This window comes from Taeniopygia guttata, chromosome W (genome assembly GCF_048771995.1).
Source record: "Taeniopygia guttata chromosome W, bTaeGut7.mat, whole genome shotgun sequence".
Taxonomy (NCBI): domain Eukaryota; kingdom Metazoa; phylum Chordata; class Aves; order Passeriformes; family Estrildidae; genus Taeniopygia; species Taeniopygia guttata.
This window is the reverse complement of record NC_133064.1, coordinates 32,419,218-32,437,311: the sequence shown is the minus strand read 5'-3', so window position 1 is coordinate 32,437,311 and position 18,094 is coordinate 32,419,218. Positions and strand designations below refer to the sequence as shown.

The 18,094-nt window shown below is 44.7% G+C and overlaps 1 protein-coding gene across 1 annotated transcript in view; it reads left to right on the top strand.

Moving 5' to 3' along the window:
* The first annotated feature begins 2,500 nt into the window (after nucleotides 1-2,500).
* Nucleotides 2,501-18,094, top strand: part of LOC116806862 (transitional endoplasmic reticulum ATPase) — a 69,875-nt gene continuing 54,281 nt past the window's right edge. Inside the window, exons 1-7 of the mRNA XM_032744625.3 lie at nucleotides 2,501-2,689; nucleotides 6,951-7,062; nucleotides 9,593-9,765; nucleotides 12,623-12,765; nucleotides 14,264-14,394; nucleotides 16,103-16,234; nucleotides 16,661-16,763. Of these exons, the coding sequence (XP_032600516.1) occupies nucleotides 2,673-2,689; nucleotides 6,951-7,062; nucleotides 9,593-9,765; nucleotides 12,623-12,765; nucleotides 14,264-14,394; nucleotides 16,103-16,234; nucleotides 16,661-16,763 (811 nt within the window). The 5' untranslated portion in view covers nucleotides 2,501-2,672. The remainder of the gene's footprint in view (nucleotides 2,690-6,950; nucleotides 7,063-9,592; nucleotides 9,766-12,622; nucleotides 12,766-14,263; nucleotides 14,395-16,102; nucleotides 16,235-16,660; nucleotides 16,764-18,094) is intronic.

Below are 18,094 nucleotides of genomic sequence, written 5' to 3'. Positions count from 1 at the left end.
ACAGACTAGATCTCATTTTCTAATAGAGCTGAGGCTTTATTTAATTTAAGTTTTACTATGTCCTTTTTCCAGAGTGAACATTTGCAGTCATGGCCTTGATGCTGCCTAGAGCTGCTGTGAGCCTGTGGGCTATGCCCTGGGTTTGTGGGAGATCAAGGACAGAGATGTCCTCATTCCTTTGAAATTGGCATTGACTGTGCTGCTGTATACAGTGGGGCCAGCTCTGTTCTCCCTGCTCCAGGGAGCTGGTGTCAGAGCCAGACCATCTCATAATGCAAAGGGTTTGTCAAATTGTCTGTCCTACCTTTGCTTTGTATACTGGTGCTTTACTTGATCACTGTAGTTTGGAGCCCAGAGAAGTGGTTTTGCTTGAAGCATGCAGCTCTAGGTCTGATTTCAATCACCTTGCACTAGCCAGGGAAGGTGGCGGTGTTGAGACCTGTGCCTGTGTGTCCCCTCTATCTCTGGGGGGGGGGGCGGGGTGGGTGGGTGTCTGTCCTAACTACACTGCATGGCTCTGGGCCCCTTTGTGTGACAGTGAGCAAGGGTGAAGGGGCACCTGCTCCCACCTGGTGTTTGGTGCGGCTAATTTTGTATGAGGAAGGTCCCGCAACCACATTAGCCAAGCTTTTGGCAAGCCTTTTCTCCCACAAGAGGGAAGAAATAGTTTGGAACTGCAAGGCAAAGTGTGAGTTGAGGGAGAGGAAACACGACATGACAGAGAAGTGTGAGGTAGGAGCTGCTGTGGCCTCTGGATGCTGAAGGGGCCCTAAGTGGACTTTGCCCTGCAATTCCTTCAGAAAAAGTAATTCAGACAGTGAAGGATGAACAGAGGGGATTGAAAACCCAGATGCTGGAGGAAAATGCTGTCCTGGTTCTGGCCAGGACAGGGTTCACTTTTGCAGTAGTCGGGAGGGAGGTTATTCTATACCACCTCACATCATTGCCAGGGGTGGGGGAAAGGGATTCTTGCTTCCGAGGAGAAAGGGTTCCTCCGGGTTGAGAAAATGTGGCAGATTGGTCTGGCATTTGTTTATTGTTGGGGGCTTTCCATGTGAATTGTTTCTTTTCCTATACCTTTTGTTATTAATATTGTTGCTGCTACTGTTCAGTTTTCTGATTTCATTGCTGTTTCCAGTAAATTGTTCTTATCTCAACCCATGTTCTTCACCTTTTGTGCCTCAAAGTCTCAACTCGATCCCGATGACCCAGTGGGAAGCGGAAGGTGAAGAGGAAGGGAGAGAGAACAGCCTGTGGTTTGGGAGAGTCTAGGTGGGGGCACCGAATTGGGGAGTACCATTCCTAAACCACAACAAACACCTTGCTGGGAGGGGTTTAATTCAGCAGAGACAGACTCATCTGGGCTGGGAGAGCCCCATGGCTGCTTTTCTTCAGTCCCACCTTACTGCTCAGGCTTTAAAAAAAAAGAGGGCAGAAGAGAGGAGGCAGGGATTAAGTACCAGTCGGCTCCTTGGAAGAGACCACCAGATAATTAAATTATTCATAAGCATCTAGGAGAACACAAGGCAGTGCCTGCCAGCACTGGATGCTTGAAAACAAGCATTGTACATGTCTGATTCCTCCTGATATGAGCAGGGCTGGGGCTGTAGATGCAATGCCACTTGGATACAGCAATGTTTCTAGCCCTAAGGAAATGCCACCCAGGTGAGGATGTGAGTGCCCAAACAGACCGAGAAATGGTTGTGGAGGGGTGGCTGGTGATGGAAGAGCTGTGGGATGGCTGTTTCAGGTGGTTCAAGAGGAACCAGAACTTCAACCCCCTGGTAGAACAGGGTCTGTGCTAGGAACGAGTCCTGCAGTGGGGCCTGGTGGGGCAGTCCAGTCCTGCCTAAAAATTCAATCAGGGAAAAGAAAAACCTGCAAAGAAAAAAAAATTGAGGAAAGGAATCCTACAGGTACCTTTGGGTGGAGAGGAAGGGCTGGGTCCCTACACACACCTTTTCACTCGGGGGGAAATCAAGCCTCTGGGGCATGTTCCCCACAAAGCCTCGCCGAGGCAGCAAAGAGATCACCTTCTACGGGTCCGAACCTGCCTCACTGCCCGAACCTAGGCGCGCGGTCCAGTCAGCTGAGCCCGGGCGCGCAAAGCGCACTCGACCACTCGCCTCCCGCCCCTCCTGCTTGGCTGCAATCCTTCCCACACGTTTCCCTTTCCTCGGGTGCTTAGCCAATCGCTAAGCGAGGGTAGCTCGGATGGTTGTCGTAGTGGGACTTTCCGCCTGGATTTTCGCGTTGGTGGATTTCTGCCATTGGCTGCTCGACCCATATTGCCCTATAGAACAGCCACAGCAAGGAAGGCGTTGCAATTGGCTGACGGGTGTTGATGTTGGCTCGTGATGATTGGGAGAGAATAGGAGCGGGGCGGAGGAGGGAGAGTGCGCGTTTTTTTTTTTTTCCTCGTCCCCTCGCTTCCAACTTTCCGATTGGCTGAGATGGTGGCCGGACGAAATTTCTGATTGGTCAGCGCACGCTGTTGTTAGGCTGGTGAGGCAGCTCGAGGCGGAGTTTCCTCTTCCGATGAGTCGGTTCTGAGGTTCAGTCAACGCGAAGCGTCCCGACGTACCACCGCTTCTGCCAGTCTGTCCGAGACCTACCGTCACCCGTCTTGAGGAGCTGTTGCTGGCCGCCTCACCTCTTTTCCTTTCAGCGCCATGGCCTCAGGATCCGAGTAAGTGTGGGCCGTCCGCCGGCAGGTCGCGGCCTAGGCCCGGCTGCGGTGGCGCTGGGCCCGGCTCGGCCTAGCTCTCCTTATCTCGCCTTCGAGCGACGCTACCCAGGCTGAGCCTGACGGCGGGCCCAATACTCCTCCCGATCCCGCTGTGTCATTCAGGTTCTGAGGAAGTGGGGGTGGGGCCAGGAGGGGGATGGGCTACTCTTCTTGTTTGCCCAGCTGGGCCCTGGGTACCGCCGCCCCTCGCCTGCCGGGCCTCCTCGGGAAGTGTTGAGTAATGGGGGGCGAGGCCTGGCCGGGGCCGTCTCGCCTGGGCTAGGCTTCATCCAGGGAAGGCTTTGTTTTCCAGAGCCCGGAGCGCTGGGGTGAGTGGCTGGCCGGGACGTGAGGGGGAAGAGGCGTGTCCTGGTCCCCTCCCCGCAGGTCCGCAGCGGCCCTCGGATGGGGCTGGAAGAGACTTGGCATTGGAAGAGGAAGATTTGTTGTACCGGACTAGCCCCTCTGGCAGCTGAAGCAATCAACTATATTTTTGTTTCTAGTGTCTTGCCTCACTGTCTTCAGTTCCAGGCTGAGGGTCATATTTTGTGCTCCTCAAAAGTCAGTTGAGTAATACTGACCTCTGCGCCCAGCCCACGTGTGCAAGTTACTTCACAGTCCCTTGAGAGGAGTAAAAATAAAACCTAAAGCTAATTTCCAAATCCAAGAATACTTCAAGTGACTTGTTGGCTTCACCAGAGACTCTTTCAGTCCCTTTAGTGTCTGTGGTTTATCTTCTCATTTTCTTTTGCAACTTCTGCAATTTAGACCCATTTGGTCTTATTAAGTCAGTTTCAGCAAGGTGTGCCAAAAATTTAAGGTCTGTGGTAGAGCTTGTGATGGAATGGATGGTCTCAGAGGTGTATTTTGAGTCTGAGGTGAGCAGTGTCATTAAAAAAATTTATGTTTTTTCAAAGTTGTTCTCACCACACAGGAATCAAAAAAAGTTCCTGTACAACTGGAAAACAGTTACTTCTTAGTTACAACTTTTGGGTCAATGCTGTTGGCAGCTATCTTCTCGAATTGAGCTTTAGCACAGAGTATAGCATTGCAAGACCTAATAGAGTGTTTCTGAAAAAAATCTTGGATTTGTGTGCGTACCTGTCTGAAACAGTATCTGAGAATTTGGCATCTTGAGCAGGGGTATGAACTCGCTGCTTGTCATGTGGTGTTCCAGTAAAGTGGCTGCAATAATCAAATATTCCACTCATTTACTTCAAGGGATTTTTAAAAAATACTTACCCAAAGAAAGTAGTTCAGACTGTAATTAGGATGTTCAGGGTGGTAAAAAAACACTGTCAGATTTTATCTAGGAAGTGAGTTCATGAGGGTATTGATAAAAAGGTACACCAGCATACAGGAGGCATGACTGTTTTCACTTTTGTTACTAAAGCTGGAATAATTTTGAGTTGGTGACTTTTCATTGTATATTTAACATAGACATGCAGGAACAAGTTAGTTCCCTACTTTATGTGGAGCTCCGAAGGTTGGTGGTTGTTTTCAGAAGATTCAGTAATTACTTTCTGATCTCACTCTTCATACTGTCTACCACAATGCATAGCCTCTGGGCATTATCACATGCTGAACAAGGAAAGCTCTGACACAGAAAAGTGAAGTGATGTAATTGTAGAATCACAGAATGGTTTGAGTTGGAAGGGACCTTAACAATCATGTAGTTCCAACCCCTCTGCCATGGGCAGGGACACCTTTTGCTAGACCAGGTTGCTCAATGCCCCATCGAGCCTGATCTTGAACACTTCCAGGGCCAAAGGCTGGAACTAGGTGACCTTTGAGATCCCTTCCAATCCAAACCATTCCATAATTTTATGAACCCCCAGGAGAGATGCAGTGATAGCAAATGGTGATAATAATATTCTAAATTGCTATTGTAAGATGGGTAGTGCTTGTCTGTCAAACTCCTTACTCTTGTCTGTAGGAGAAATAACATCACTTTTCTGTGTAGCTGTCATAATTTCTTAACACCTTTTTTTCTTTTCAGCAGAACTGTTAGGTCAGATAACTGAAGCTGACCCCATGCGTTTAGATGCTTACATGCTGTGTTTCTTGGAGAGCTTTATTCCATTCTTAATGCCTCTGAGCTTTTCAATTGCTTTAAGTGCAGCAATGTACTGACAACATCGATCCAGTTTTGCTTCTTACTTAGGAAACTGTAGATTCAGTTCTTCAGTATTAAAACTTTTCTCACACTCGGCAGAACTAAGTGGACATCTTGCTGTGCTCTTCAGCACTGCTGTATGTTCAAAGGTATCGGAACTTTTTTTCCAGATATATATAATACAACTTTTGATTTATTGGAAGTTTTGGTCCAAAAGCTTCCACTTGCTGCCCAGTTCCTCTTCCATTTATTTTTATCTTGTATCCCAGACCATTTTTTAGGCTGCACAGCAATTTCTGCATCCTGAGGGACAGCTGCTCAGTTTCAGTGATGACTTATATAGCCAAAGTCTGTCAGTGGTTTCTTATCAAAAGGCCTTTGGATCCACATTTCATGTGCAGAAGGATATGATTTGCATTTACATTTTGAATAGGCTAAATTGGTTTTTTGTGTCCCTTAGCTTAAGTTCTAAAATATACATGCTAAATCAATTTCCAGTGTCCAGGAATGTTGAGGCAAGGTCTGTACAAGTAGGTAGTTGTTTATATCCACTTTTTTAACCACAGGATCCTGTTTGGCCTGATGAAGTATTGGTTTCTTGTTGCACTCTCAGTTTTCCTGGAAATCCCAGACCTTTTAGGACTTTACCGGGACCATATTTTAGGTTTAAGATGGAATGAATTAATGAGCTCCTCCCTGGAGGTATCCAATAGCCTTTCTTGTGTCTTCTTTGGGTTTAGAAAATGAATCTGTAACATCTCACATAGTCATTGAAAGGGATGGATGTTGATTTCTCACCTTTTGCACTGAGAGGGAAAAGGTGGCTTTTAAAAATGCAGTGAACATGTCAAGTGATGCACTACTGATACAGTCTGTGTTTATGCTGTGTAGCTGCTTGCTCTGCCACTTCCACTCAAGGTTTGATTTCTTCTGGTTATTTTGTCCCTAAAACAGCAAAATGGAGCCAAAGTGTACATCCAGCACCGTTGTCCGCAAAGCTTCCTACTCTTTGCTGGTGCTTGCTGATGCCCACCAAGGCAAGTTACAGTAATCTGCTGCTATTGTGGCTGGCTAATATACAACTTCTAAGAGCTCCTTAGGAATCAGTTGGTTTAAGTTCATGTTTATTTTGTAAAATGAACTATTTGCTATATTAGATTTTGAAGTAAAATTAATCTGCCTTTCTTGCATTTCTTTGTTGTTTGGTGTGATCAATTTTGTCAAGGCAAACAAATTATGTCACATATCTTATGGTGTAGTAGGCTAGAGCTGCAGTGAGTTCTGTGAAGGTATTATCAAAATGTGCTTATATCTTCAAAAAAAAGTAAATCCCATTTTTCATGAGCACTTGAATATTTCTACTGGCTTGCTAGATTTAACTAATAGGCTTTGACAGGCTAAACTCTTACAACTCTTCCTGTCAGGAGAGCTACAGCATTGTCCTTTAATTCCCCTATTTATCTGGGATTTGACACTAAATAGACTTGAACTTTTGTTTCTGTGGCAGCAGTTATATGTGATTTCAGATGAGTCTGACCAATTCTTTTAGGAAAAGCATCTTAGAGTCAGCAGCATCTCACTGACCACTTCTTTTTATAGATAGCTTCATAGCTTGTATCCATTTCAGTAGTAAATTGACTGATGCCAGACCCCCTTCCCAAACTCAGATTGGCTCCTCTTCTAGGTACCTCCCCCCAGTTTATATACTGGGCATGACATTCTATGGTGTGGAATATCCCTTTGGCCAGTTCAGATCAACTGTCCCAGCTATGCTCTCTCCTGGTTTCTTTTGTGCAGCTCCTCGCTGGCAGAGCATGAGACACTGGAAAAGCCCTTGTCTCAGGGTAAGCACTGCTCAGCAACAACCAAAACATCCGTGTATTATCAGCATTATTCTCATACTGAATCCAAAACACAGCACTGTACAGCCTACTGAGAAGAAAATAAATTCTTATCCCAGACAAAACCAGGACACTTGCAAACAAGTATAGTTTCTAAAAGACAAGACAACAAAGAAACCTGTAGAAAATGGAGAACAAAACAGGGGTGGGTGTGAAAGGGGGAGCAATATCACTTTGACTCCTTAACTTCTGTTTTCTCTCCCAGCTCTAAAGCCGATGACTTATCAACTGCTATTCTGAAGCAGAAGAACAGGCCTAATCGGTTAATTGTTGATGAAGCCATCAATGAAGACAACAGTGTTGTGTCACTGTCCCAGGTGAGTCACCTATAAAAGCAAAGCATTTACTCTGACAATTTGCAAGCTGTTTGTGGGAGGCGGTCCAGGGGAGGATTCTCCAGGAATACCATGGGAAACCACAGTGGTATAAGGAAAAGTATTGCCCCTGGATTCCCACCTTCCCCATGTAAATGGAGATATGCCCATCATATGTCGCATCCTCCCCAGTTTATGCTCATCACTGTTTGTACCATCCTTTAGTTCTAGAAAGTTCTATGTTCTCTGTTTCCCCATTAGTTCTCTCGAGTTAACCACTCCTTCCCCTTGTTCTCATTGGTCCAGTTTATGCCACTCTCTCCCTGCTCCCCCCTTACACTCCCTTCCCATTGAACTGTTTGTACCCCAGCCACCCCCTTGCCTTTCCCAGTTATATACTCTAGCCCCTCCTTCCCCAGTCACTCTTGCAGCCTGCTTCCCCTGTGTGCAGGTGTCTCCTCGCTCCCGTCTCCTTCATCTTCATTCTCCTCAATAAACCCACGTGGATTACAGTGGCTCAAGAGTCCTCCTGTCTTTTGGTGGAGACTTTATTATGTTATCCAGGCACCTGTGGTCTAGTCAGCAGCAGGCTACCCTGCAGGACAAGGCTCAGGTCGCCTGCAGCTGTTGTTGTCTTTTAACTTGAAATCTAATTTTGCATCATGAATCTAAGTATTTCTGTCAGAAGCTGCAGCAGTTACAAGTGAGGCAGGTGGGTTAAATAAAAAATCATATATAATAATTCTTAATAAATGATAACATACATTCTGATTCTAGTTTTTAGGATTCACTTGAGCTCATGCCCTTAGTCTGGCTTTAGGATTAGATCTTGACTAGTGTAGTGAAAACCCCTGTCTTTGTAGATCTAGTATATTGCTTCTAAGATGTAATCCTTCAAAGTCAACTCACTCTCCTTCAAATGCTTGATTTCATAGAATGATTAAGGTTGGAAAAGACCTCCAAGATCACCGAGTCCAACCTTTGATGAAACAGCACTGTGTCAACCAAACCATAGCACTAAGTGCCATGTCCAGTTGTTTCTTAAACACTTTCAGGGATAGTGACTCCATCACTTCCCTGGGCAGTCTGTTCAAATGCTTAACAACCCTTTCCATGAAGAAATTCTTCCTGATGTCCAACCTGAACCTCCCCTGGTGCAGCTTGAGGCCCTTTCCTCTTACCCTGTTGCCTGAGAGAAGAGGCCAACCCCCACCTGACTAAAACCTCCTTTCAGGGAGTTGTAGAGAGTCATAAGGTCTCCTCTGAGCCTCCTTTTCTCCAGGCTAAACAACCCCAGCTCCCTCAGCCACTCCTCATATCACTGACTCTCTAGACCCTTCACCAGCCTTGTTGCCCTTCTCTGGACATGCTCCAGCATCTCAACGTCCTTCTTGTGAAGGGCCCAAGACTGGACACAGTACTAGAGGTGTGGCCTCACCAGTGCTAAGTACAGGGGAACAATCACTTCCCTCAGCCTGCTGGCCACACTATTTCTGATACAAGCCAGGATGCCATTGGTCTTCTTGGCCACCTGGTCACACGCTGGCTTGTGTTCAGCTGCTGTCAACCAGCACCCTCAGGTCCCTTTCCACTGGTCCACTTTCCAGCTACTCTTCCCCAAGCCTGTAACACTGCATGGGGTTGTCATGACCCAAGTGCAGGACCTGGCACTTGGCATTGTTGAACCTCATACCATTCGCCTCAGCCATCAATCCAGCCTGTCCAGATCCCTCTGTAGAGCCTTCCTACCCTCCAGCAGATACATGTTCACACCCAAGTTAATGTCATCTGAGAACTAACTGAGGGTGCAGTTGATCTCCCCATCCAGATTATCAATAAAGATATTAAACGGGACTGGGCCCAACACTGATCCCTGAGGGACACCACTGGTGACTGGCTGCCAACTGGATGCAGCACCATTCACCACCATGCTCTGGGCCACACCATCCAGCCACTTCTTAATCCAGCAGAGTGCACCTGTCCAAGCTGTGGACTGCAGCATTCTGCAGGAGAATGCCATGGGAGACAGTGTTAAAGGCTTTACTGAAGTCCAGGTAGATAACATCCACAGCCTTTCCCTCATCCACTAGGCAGGTCACCTGGTCAGAAAAGGAGCTCAGGTTGGTTATGCAGGACCTGCCCCTCCTAAATCCATGCTGGTTGGGCCTGATCCTTTGGTTGTCCTGTATCTGCTGTGTGATTGCACTCAAGATGATCTGTTCCATAATCTTGCTGGGCACTGAGGTCAGGCTGACAGGCCTGTAGTTCCCCAGATCCTCCTTACAACCCTTCTTGCAGATGGGTATCCCATTGGCCAACCTCCAGTCCTTTAGGACCTCCCCTGTTAACCAGGATTGCTGATAAATGATGGTGAGTAGCTTAGTGGAGCTCTTCTACCAGCTCCATCAGTACTTTCAGGTGAATCTCATCTGGCTCCATAGACCTGTGAGGGTGTAAGGGGCTCAGCAGGTCACTAACTGCTTCCTTCAATTGTTTTGTCAAAAGTTTGTTCTAATGCTGTTATTGGTTACAGGCAAAAATGGATGAACTGCAGCTGTTTAGAGGAGACACTGTCCTGCTAAAAGGAAAGAAGAGGAGAGAAGCAGTCTGCATTGTTCTGTCAGATGATACCTGCTCAGATGAGAAGATTCGTATGAATAGGGTTGTTCGAAACAACTTGAGAGTGCGCCTGGGTGATGTCATCAGGTGAGGACTAGTTTGTTAACTGTTGTGTATCCCTGGGTTGCCTAAATAATTTGTGCCCTGGCTTTGAATTGTTTTGGTCCGTAGCAGGTTCTGCAGGAAGTATTCTTGCATCTTCTGGAGGAGGTCACAGAAATGTTTTTAAGTGTGTCTTACATCAGGGATCTCAGTTTACTTTTGCATGTCTTTCTGGCTGTATGCATATTCAGATTAATACTAAGATTCTTGAAGACTCTTCAGGACCTTCACAAGCCCTGGTCCTGTCATTAAGTAATTGAATTACCCCACTGTTGTCATAGTATTCTTCCCAAATTTACATTGTCAAATGAATTCACAAGGTTTTTTCCATCTAAATTTTTTATATTCGCAAGATAACTGAAAAGTAGTAAGCAACATAGTAATTGATCTTATAGTATGGCTAGCTCAAGCACTGAGCTGCACTATAACAAACAGAAGTTAAAACTTGAAGCAGTCAAATATCCATATTAAAAATCCCTGAAGGTTGTTTGTATATAAATTTTTGTTATAAAATAATTTAAAAATTAGGAATGCTTGAGGTGTTGCAGGAATTTTGTACAATGCTTGCAGAAGGTAGTGGGAAAGCATTGAAGGATACATTTTGGCTTACAGGAGGCAGGTTCCATTCTATGATGGGAGTGGAAAAAAAGAATATCTCAGCATTTCTTAAACATAAAAATGCTAATTTTCAGGTTTAGATATGTGAGAGCAGACAGTTATTTCTCCTGAGCATTCTTCTAATCTGGAATATTGTGCATGTTCTGTGAAAATTGGAACTTGATTGCTGATGCTAGACTTTCCTGGGGTGATAAATGAAATAATCTTTAAATAAAAATGTGTTTCATATTAACTGTAGAGGAGAGGGACGAGTCTGTTCCACCCATCTCTCTACCATTAGAAAATGCAAATTTTAAACATGACTGTAGTTGGAACAGTGTTTTGAGCTAGTCTGTGGATTTAAAATAAAGGTGAATCCTTACTTTATATGAGGTTACTGTTGGAGTAATTTCTAGTGTGACAGTTCAGCTGGTGCTATCCCCTTCTCTGCTTGGACTGTCTGTAATAGTTCTCAGCCTTTCAGATGTGTTACTGATTGTCTTGGCTTCATTTGCAAGGGTCAGAGAATTTTCACATCTTTTGCCCTCAAAGTTTTTCTTGCTGATCTTTAAGTACTTATTGTGTTAATTTCTTTGGCTTGGTTTCTGCCAAAATCCAGATTCATGCACTAATTGCTTTCTGCTTGTAGTCTGCCAGCTGTTTTCCTTCTGTGGGTCAGTCTGTCTTTTCATTTACTTTTCTGCTATATCCTCGCTGTAAAGCATCTAGTTAAAGAATCTTCTAATAGTCTCTAACAAACTAACATATGACACTTGTGTGCTCAGCTGCAGTTGTCCATAGGCTTTTTTTAGCTGGCAAAGCCAGTTTGAGCTTTCTGCCTCTGCCACAGCTTGATGCTCTGATTTATTGCTACAGTAGGCTGTTGGCCTACATTGTAAGATAATAGCTGAAATTTTTATTTAAAAAGGGGAAAGGGGCCTTCAGACTTTAACCTAAGCGTTAATTTCCACAAAAAGGGATTGACAGACACCTAGCTATCCCTGGTTGGTACTGAGAGCCTTTGTTCAAAATCAGGTTTATCAACAACAGGATCTCTATTCTAAGTTATGAGGAAGAGAGGAAGGAACAAAGATTTCCTCTCATCTCCCTTTCCCTTGCAGTTAGTTCAGCAGTAGCTCATGGAATCACAGAATGGTTTGTGTTGGAAGGGACCTCAAAGATCATCTAGTTCCAACCCTCCTGCCGTGGGCGGGGACACCTTCCAGTAGACCAGGCTGCTCAGAGCCCTATCCAGTCTGGCCTTGAACGCTTCCAGGATGGGGCAATCTGTGCCAGGGCCTCACTACCTTCACAGTAAAGAATTTCTTCCTATTATCCAATGTAAACCATCTCTCTCTCCATTTGAAGACATTCCTCTTTGTCCTGTCACTGCATGCCTTTGTAAAAAGTCCCTCCAGCCTTCCTGTAGGTTCCCTTTAGGTACCGTAAGGTGCTATAAGGTCTTGCTGGAGCCTTCTCTTCTCCAGGCTGAACAGCCTCAACTTTCTCAACCTCTCTTCATAGGAGAGGGGCTCCAGCCCTCTTGTCATCTTTGTGGCCTCCTCTGGGCTTGCTCCAACTGGTCCATGACCTCCTTATGTTGCGGGGGGGGGGGGGGGGGGCAGAGCTGGACACCATATTTCAGGTGGGGTCTCACAAGAGCAGAGAGGGAGAATCCCCTCCCTTGACCTGCTGACCACGCTGCTTTAGATGCAGTCCAAGACACAGTTGGTTTCTGGGATGCAAGTGCACATGACCAAGTAATATCAAGCTTCTTGTCCACCAACATTCCTAAGTCCTTCTCAGCAGGGCATCCATTCTCCACCCAGCCTGTACTTGTGCTTGGGATTGCCATGACCCAGATGCAGGAGCATGTGTTGAAACAAAAGTTAGCTCATGACTCTTACAGGTTTTGAGGCTGCATTAGTAACTTCTGAATGTATCTTGGGGACAGCAAAAGGGAGCTACAGAAGAGCAGGGCTGGGCGGGGAGATAGTACAAAACCCTTCAGCAGTTTTGGATAGGGCTGAGAGGAGTGATGGAAAGCACATGTTGAAAAGACTAGCTCTTTGATGGGCATGATTTTTGCCTTGTCAGCATTCTTATGCATGTGGGAAGTCTCCATAGAACTTTGGAGGGTCCTTTCTGGCATTTATACTGGCCTGAGAAGGGACATCACTGCTTTTCCCAAACTTGGGTTTAAGTCCAGCATGATATGGTTAACTGGAGTTTTCTTCTGTTGCAGCATCCAGCCTTGCCCAGATGTGAAATATGGCAAACGTATCCATGTGTTACCAATTGATGACACAGTAGAAGGGATCACAGGGAATCTGTTTGAGGTCTATCTCAAGCCATATTTCCTGGAAGCTTACAGACCCATCAGGAAAGGTAATAGCACCTGTTATTGAAGTCCCGATGGCAGTGAATGCGAGCTAGTCCTGATACCAAATAAACAGAATTTCTGGAAGCTTGCACAGATCTTCATGGAGCATTAGACTGACAACTGTAGAGTAAGATTTTGCTGTTGTGGATTTAATTTTTTCCTAAACTTCAGACGAAAGAGTGATCTCTGTTGCTGGCTGGTAGAGCAGCTTGATAGTTCTCTGTCATGTTTTAATCCCAGCCAGCAACTAAGTACCATGCAGCTGCTCGCTCACACCTCCTCCCTTCTTCCCAGTGGGGAGGAGGATTGGAAAAAAAGTAAAACTCATGGGTTGAGATAAGAACAATTTAATAATATTATAATAATACTAATAATAATTGGACAGAGAGAGGGAGGGAGGAATAAAACCCAAGAGATACAAGTGATGCACAATACAATTGCTTACCACCCACTGACTGATGCCCAGCTCGTCCTCAAGATGCAATATGTGGCTCGTGGGCAATTCCCCCCAGTTAACATACTGGGCATGACATTCTATAGTGTGGAATATCCCTTTGGCCAGCTCAGATCAACTGTCCCAGCTATGCTCCCTCCTGGTTTCTTTTGTGCAGCTCCTCACTGGCAAAGCATGAGACACTGAAAAGCCCTTGTCTCAGGGTAAGCACTGCTCAGCAACAACCAAAACATCAGTGTTATCAGCATTATTCTCATACTGAATCCAAAACACAGTACTGTACCAGCTACTCAGTAGAAAATGAACTCTTATCCCAGATGACATCAGGACATTCTCCTGTGGATTTTTGCTACATGGGATGGGAGGACATCAGAAAAGGCTTAGGTCAAAGTCAGTTTAATGAGATTTTTCTCCTGTGTTGCTACCACTTGATGGGATTGGGGAGTTGCCCACGTATTAATCAGTGGGTTAGATATACTAGCTGGCACCCTGACTAAATGCACTTTTTCCAAAGTAATTTCATTACTAACTGGGAAAGTGCATAAAAAACAAATATACGTTTAGAGTTGTGCTAGTAGCACTTCTGCTGGAACAAATAGGTCCTAATACAATATATACACAAGTTGAATTTATCCAGCTTCTGTAGTCCAGTTTACCTAGGATTCATAGTGCAGTATCATATATTAATCTGTTTTTGGAGACAACCAGTCTAGTTATAATAACTTCAAAATTAATTAAGATGAAATCAAGGCTTTTTGCCATTTTTATAAATGTTAAATTGAAACTGAGTGGAAAAGAAACATGATTCTTTGCCTTTATGTTTTGTATTTAGGCAGAATATTATTTTTCTATTGTTTGCTGTTTGTTTCTCGAAATTTGATGGTGCTCGAGTGGTCACAGTACATGCAGCTCTTGAAGTTAAAATGCAGAGTAGTGTTAAAAATGCCAGCAGTGTATACCTGTGTAACCCACTTCGTTGTCCTCTGGGGATGCTGGTAGTACAAGGGTTGACATTTTGTAGCAGGCTACTGAAATGTGGGGTTTTATAGGTGACATCTTCTTGGTGCGTGGAGGGATGCGTGCAGTGGAGTTCAAAGTGGTGGAGACAGATCCAAGCCCATACTGCATAGTGGCTCCGGACACAGTGATCCATTGTGAGGGAGAGCCCATCAAAAGAGAGGTGAGCAGAATCCTGCTGTGCAGTTCTACTGAATCCCCTCTGTCTGAAATCTGTTTTAGTGACACTCCTTAAGAGCAGCAGTGTTTGCAGTTCCTGTTTTGGCATTTTGTGTATTGAATGTAATGATTAAAACCTCTGGTTTCAGGAGATGAGCTGCTGCTGAAGATAAAGAAATGTGCTTCCAGTATCCTTCCTCATATGCTGAGATAGCACCAGTGCATAGGTTTGCTGACGAGATGCCATACTTTGGCAGCAGCTCTTTTGCATCTGCTTCCATATATCTCATGCTGGACTTAGATTCATCTTTTAATTCCAAAGTTCCCTTGATACCTAGCAGGGAGGGGCTTACAATGTTGCTGAATTTCATGCCATGTGAAAAGAAAGCAATTGATACTTTTTCAGTGAGAAATTTGAAATGTAAATTATGGATTTTTTTTTTTCTTTTTTCCTCCCAGTCCCTAAAGGTGTATAGCCTTGAGTGTCCCAAGCTTGAGGCAGCCTGAGTGGATTGTGTGTCAGGTCTTGGCCACCTTACTGTTACAGAGTAGGAAATCTCAGAAATGGGCTAAGGTGGCTGTATGCTTCATAAAGTAAGTGCCTTTTTACTGCCTGCAGATCAGGGTGAGTCTTAGTTTGTAGTTAGCTCTGCCTTTTCAAAAAAAACATCACCTCTATTTGACACTTGTGAGGCCATGTCTGGGCACTAGATGAGTCCAGTTTGGGTTCTTCAGGATACAACAGAGATAGGAGCAAGTTTAGCCAAGGCCACCAAAATTGATGAGGGAGCTGGAGGTCAGAATGAATGAGGAACAGCTGGGAGTGGGTTGATGCAGCACGAAGAAGGGAAGGTAAAGGTTCAGGGTTACTGGCAACTGCCTGATAGGAAGGTGTGGATAATCAGGCTCTCCCAAGAGTTGCACCCAGGGACAGGACTAGAAGCAATAACACAATCTGGATCAAGGAAAATTCCCAATGGAAAAAGGTTTCTCCAAACCCTGGAACAAGGCCTGGAGAGGGCAGGAACCTTCAGACCTGGAGACCTTCAGTACTTGGTAGGGCTAGACCCTGAGCAACGTGCTTGAAGTGTAGTAGTTCCAGTTTGTGGGACTTGGACTGAGCCCCTCTGAGATTCCAGGCTGTGTTATTTTAGCATGGCCTAATGTTACAGATAACTAAGGCCAGTAGCAATTTGGACAGCCAAATGAATGGATGCTGTAGAGCTATACTGAAAGAGTTGGTTACAGGTGGTCTTATCTGCACATCTGGATTGTAACATTTTCTGTTAATTTGAGTCAATCCCAAGAGAAAACACTATGTTGGAGAACTGTATGGTAGCTAGGGTATGTCAGGTAGTTAGAAATACCACTTAGAGTTTAAGGAATAAGTATATTTTATGCTGGGCTTCATTGTCTTATCATCTTTGCTAGCCAAATCAGAGGGTCACACAACTGGTTTTGCACTAGTCTGTAGGGGCCCTGGCAGCAGAGGCTATCATTCAAGAGGATAGGCTTCAGTGAGGAATTTCCCTCTGCATGTCTGGGAAGAGAGAGCTAAGAAACAGTTGTAGAAGACATCAGAAAGACTTGAAAATGAGAATCTCAGGACATCAAAGAAATGACAATGAGCAAAAACCTGGGTTCTGTAGACTAGGATGGATTGTTGGGCTACTGTTTTAACTCAGATGTTTAATGTATTTCCTCCTGGGTAGGATGAAGAGGAGTCACTGAATGAAGTGGGCTATGATGACATTGGTGGCTGCCGGAAGCAGCTGGCTCAAATCAAAGAAATGGTGGAACTTCCCCTCCGACACCCTGCTCTCTTCAAGGCCATAGGGGTGAAGGTATGTCCCCATGTGCACCAGGTAGATGAGTGGGTTTGCCCTTGAAGATGACTTGATATCAGAGGTTCATGAGGTATTGGGAGGGGAATAAGTAATTTGGGGGTTTTTTTGGGGGGTGTTTGGTTTGCTTATGTTTGGGACTTTTTAAAATGCTGGTGTTAGAAAAGTATCTCCTTATGTGTTTTGGACACAGATAAAAGTACTGTAAACTTACAAAGTAAAGGGGTGCTTTGAATCAGTGCTGCCAGTTACTGGCAAGGTTTTTGTTGTGTGAAGTAGTAAGGGTGTTGATAGCAATGTTGACATGGCAGCTGTTGCATAAGATTGCATCACAATTTCAGACTGGCTTTATCAAATGCTTACAGATTTGCTGTGAATCTACTTAGGCATTCAGATATGACCTAAATCCCTTGCCTTTGTCCTCAGCCTCCACGTGGGATCCTGCTGTATGGTCCTCCTGGCACTGGTAAAACACTGATTGCTCGAGCGGTGGCCAATGAAACAGGGGCTTTCTTCTTCTTGATCAATGGTAAGTTTTGTGACTGCTTTGGCCCCAGGTCTGCTGTGTGTTCACTTGTCCATTTTATGGTAAGGAATGGTGTCAATAGGGCTTGCAGAGCCATGCTGTCTCCCTGACATCCTTTCTTACCTCTTTGAAGTGTGCATCTGGGGACACTTAGAGGCCATTTGTGTGGAAGTGTCTGTAGTGGCACTTCCCTTAAGCTTGATTGTTTTGTAGCTGGCTCATTGGAAAGACAGCTTTGCAATACAGGGACCTGGAATCTGTCTGGCTTAGTGTTCGCATATGTTGTTGAGGCCAGAGCTGGGAGTGGTGAGATTATTCTATGAATATGGATGCAGAACGCTTGTTTCTGTTGCTGCCAGCATGTTCCATTCAGAAAAGAATCTGATCTGCTGTGGATTTGTTTTTCCCTCAAGTAAAGCACAAGACCTGTTCTGTTTCATATAACATTAATTGTGAGGAACTATCCTGAAAGCTATGAGTACCTTGGGACTTAGCTACAAGTGACAGAACCTCCTGTTGATCACTCTTCACCTGTAGCAGTTGAGGTGGATACTGGTTTATGTCCTGTAAGGATCAGACTGTGACTTTTCCTCAGTGCTTTTCTGTGCCATTTTACATTCAGTATTGGAATAACTGAACATTTGTACTTAAGGAATGATGCTTTTCTTCTCTGATTTCAGTCACTTAGACCCATGAAGGTGAAAGCAAAGAAGTATATAGCACAGTATAGCAGTGAGCAGCAGTAGGGAAGTGACTTGCTTTATATCTCAAGATATCAGATATAAATGGACTGTTTTTAGCCATATGTTGTCCTTGTCATATACTTTCTAAGTATGTGGAAGGTGTTACTGTATGCTAATGAACCGGGCATTTTAGACACTTGTATTTCTATTGCATAATAAAAATAACATTGTCAGAGTTAGTAAAGCATTCTCTGTTAGTCCCAAGCATGGAGCTGCAGTGTTGTAGATGAAGCTGGTATGAATTAGTGAGTTAGCTGTAATGAAGCATTCTTAGTAGCTGCTCATACTAGTGTCTCTGCAGCTGGCCTGCTTCAGTCAGCTGGCAGCCTTGCAATTCCAAGGGTCAGGTTTCTTTTTCTTGGATCCTTTAGAAGCATACTTTTTCCTCATTACCACTCCCTTCAGCATGATGGAAAATCTGTAAAAACAGAATAAATCTGTGAGCCTACACTAGTGTTCAGCAATTGTAGGAGATCTCAGAGGAATGCTGCCCTTCCTTCTGGGATTAATGTGGTTACACATTTTTATAATTTATTCTTTGAGAGGAGATGGGTTTTGGGGTATTTTTTTTTTGGTGGTGGCTTGTTGTTG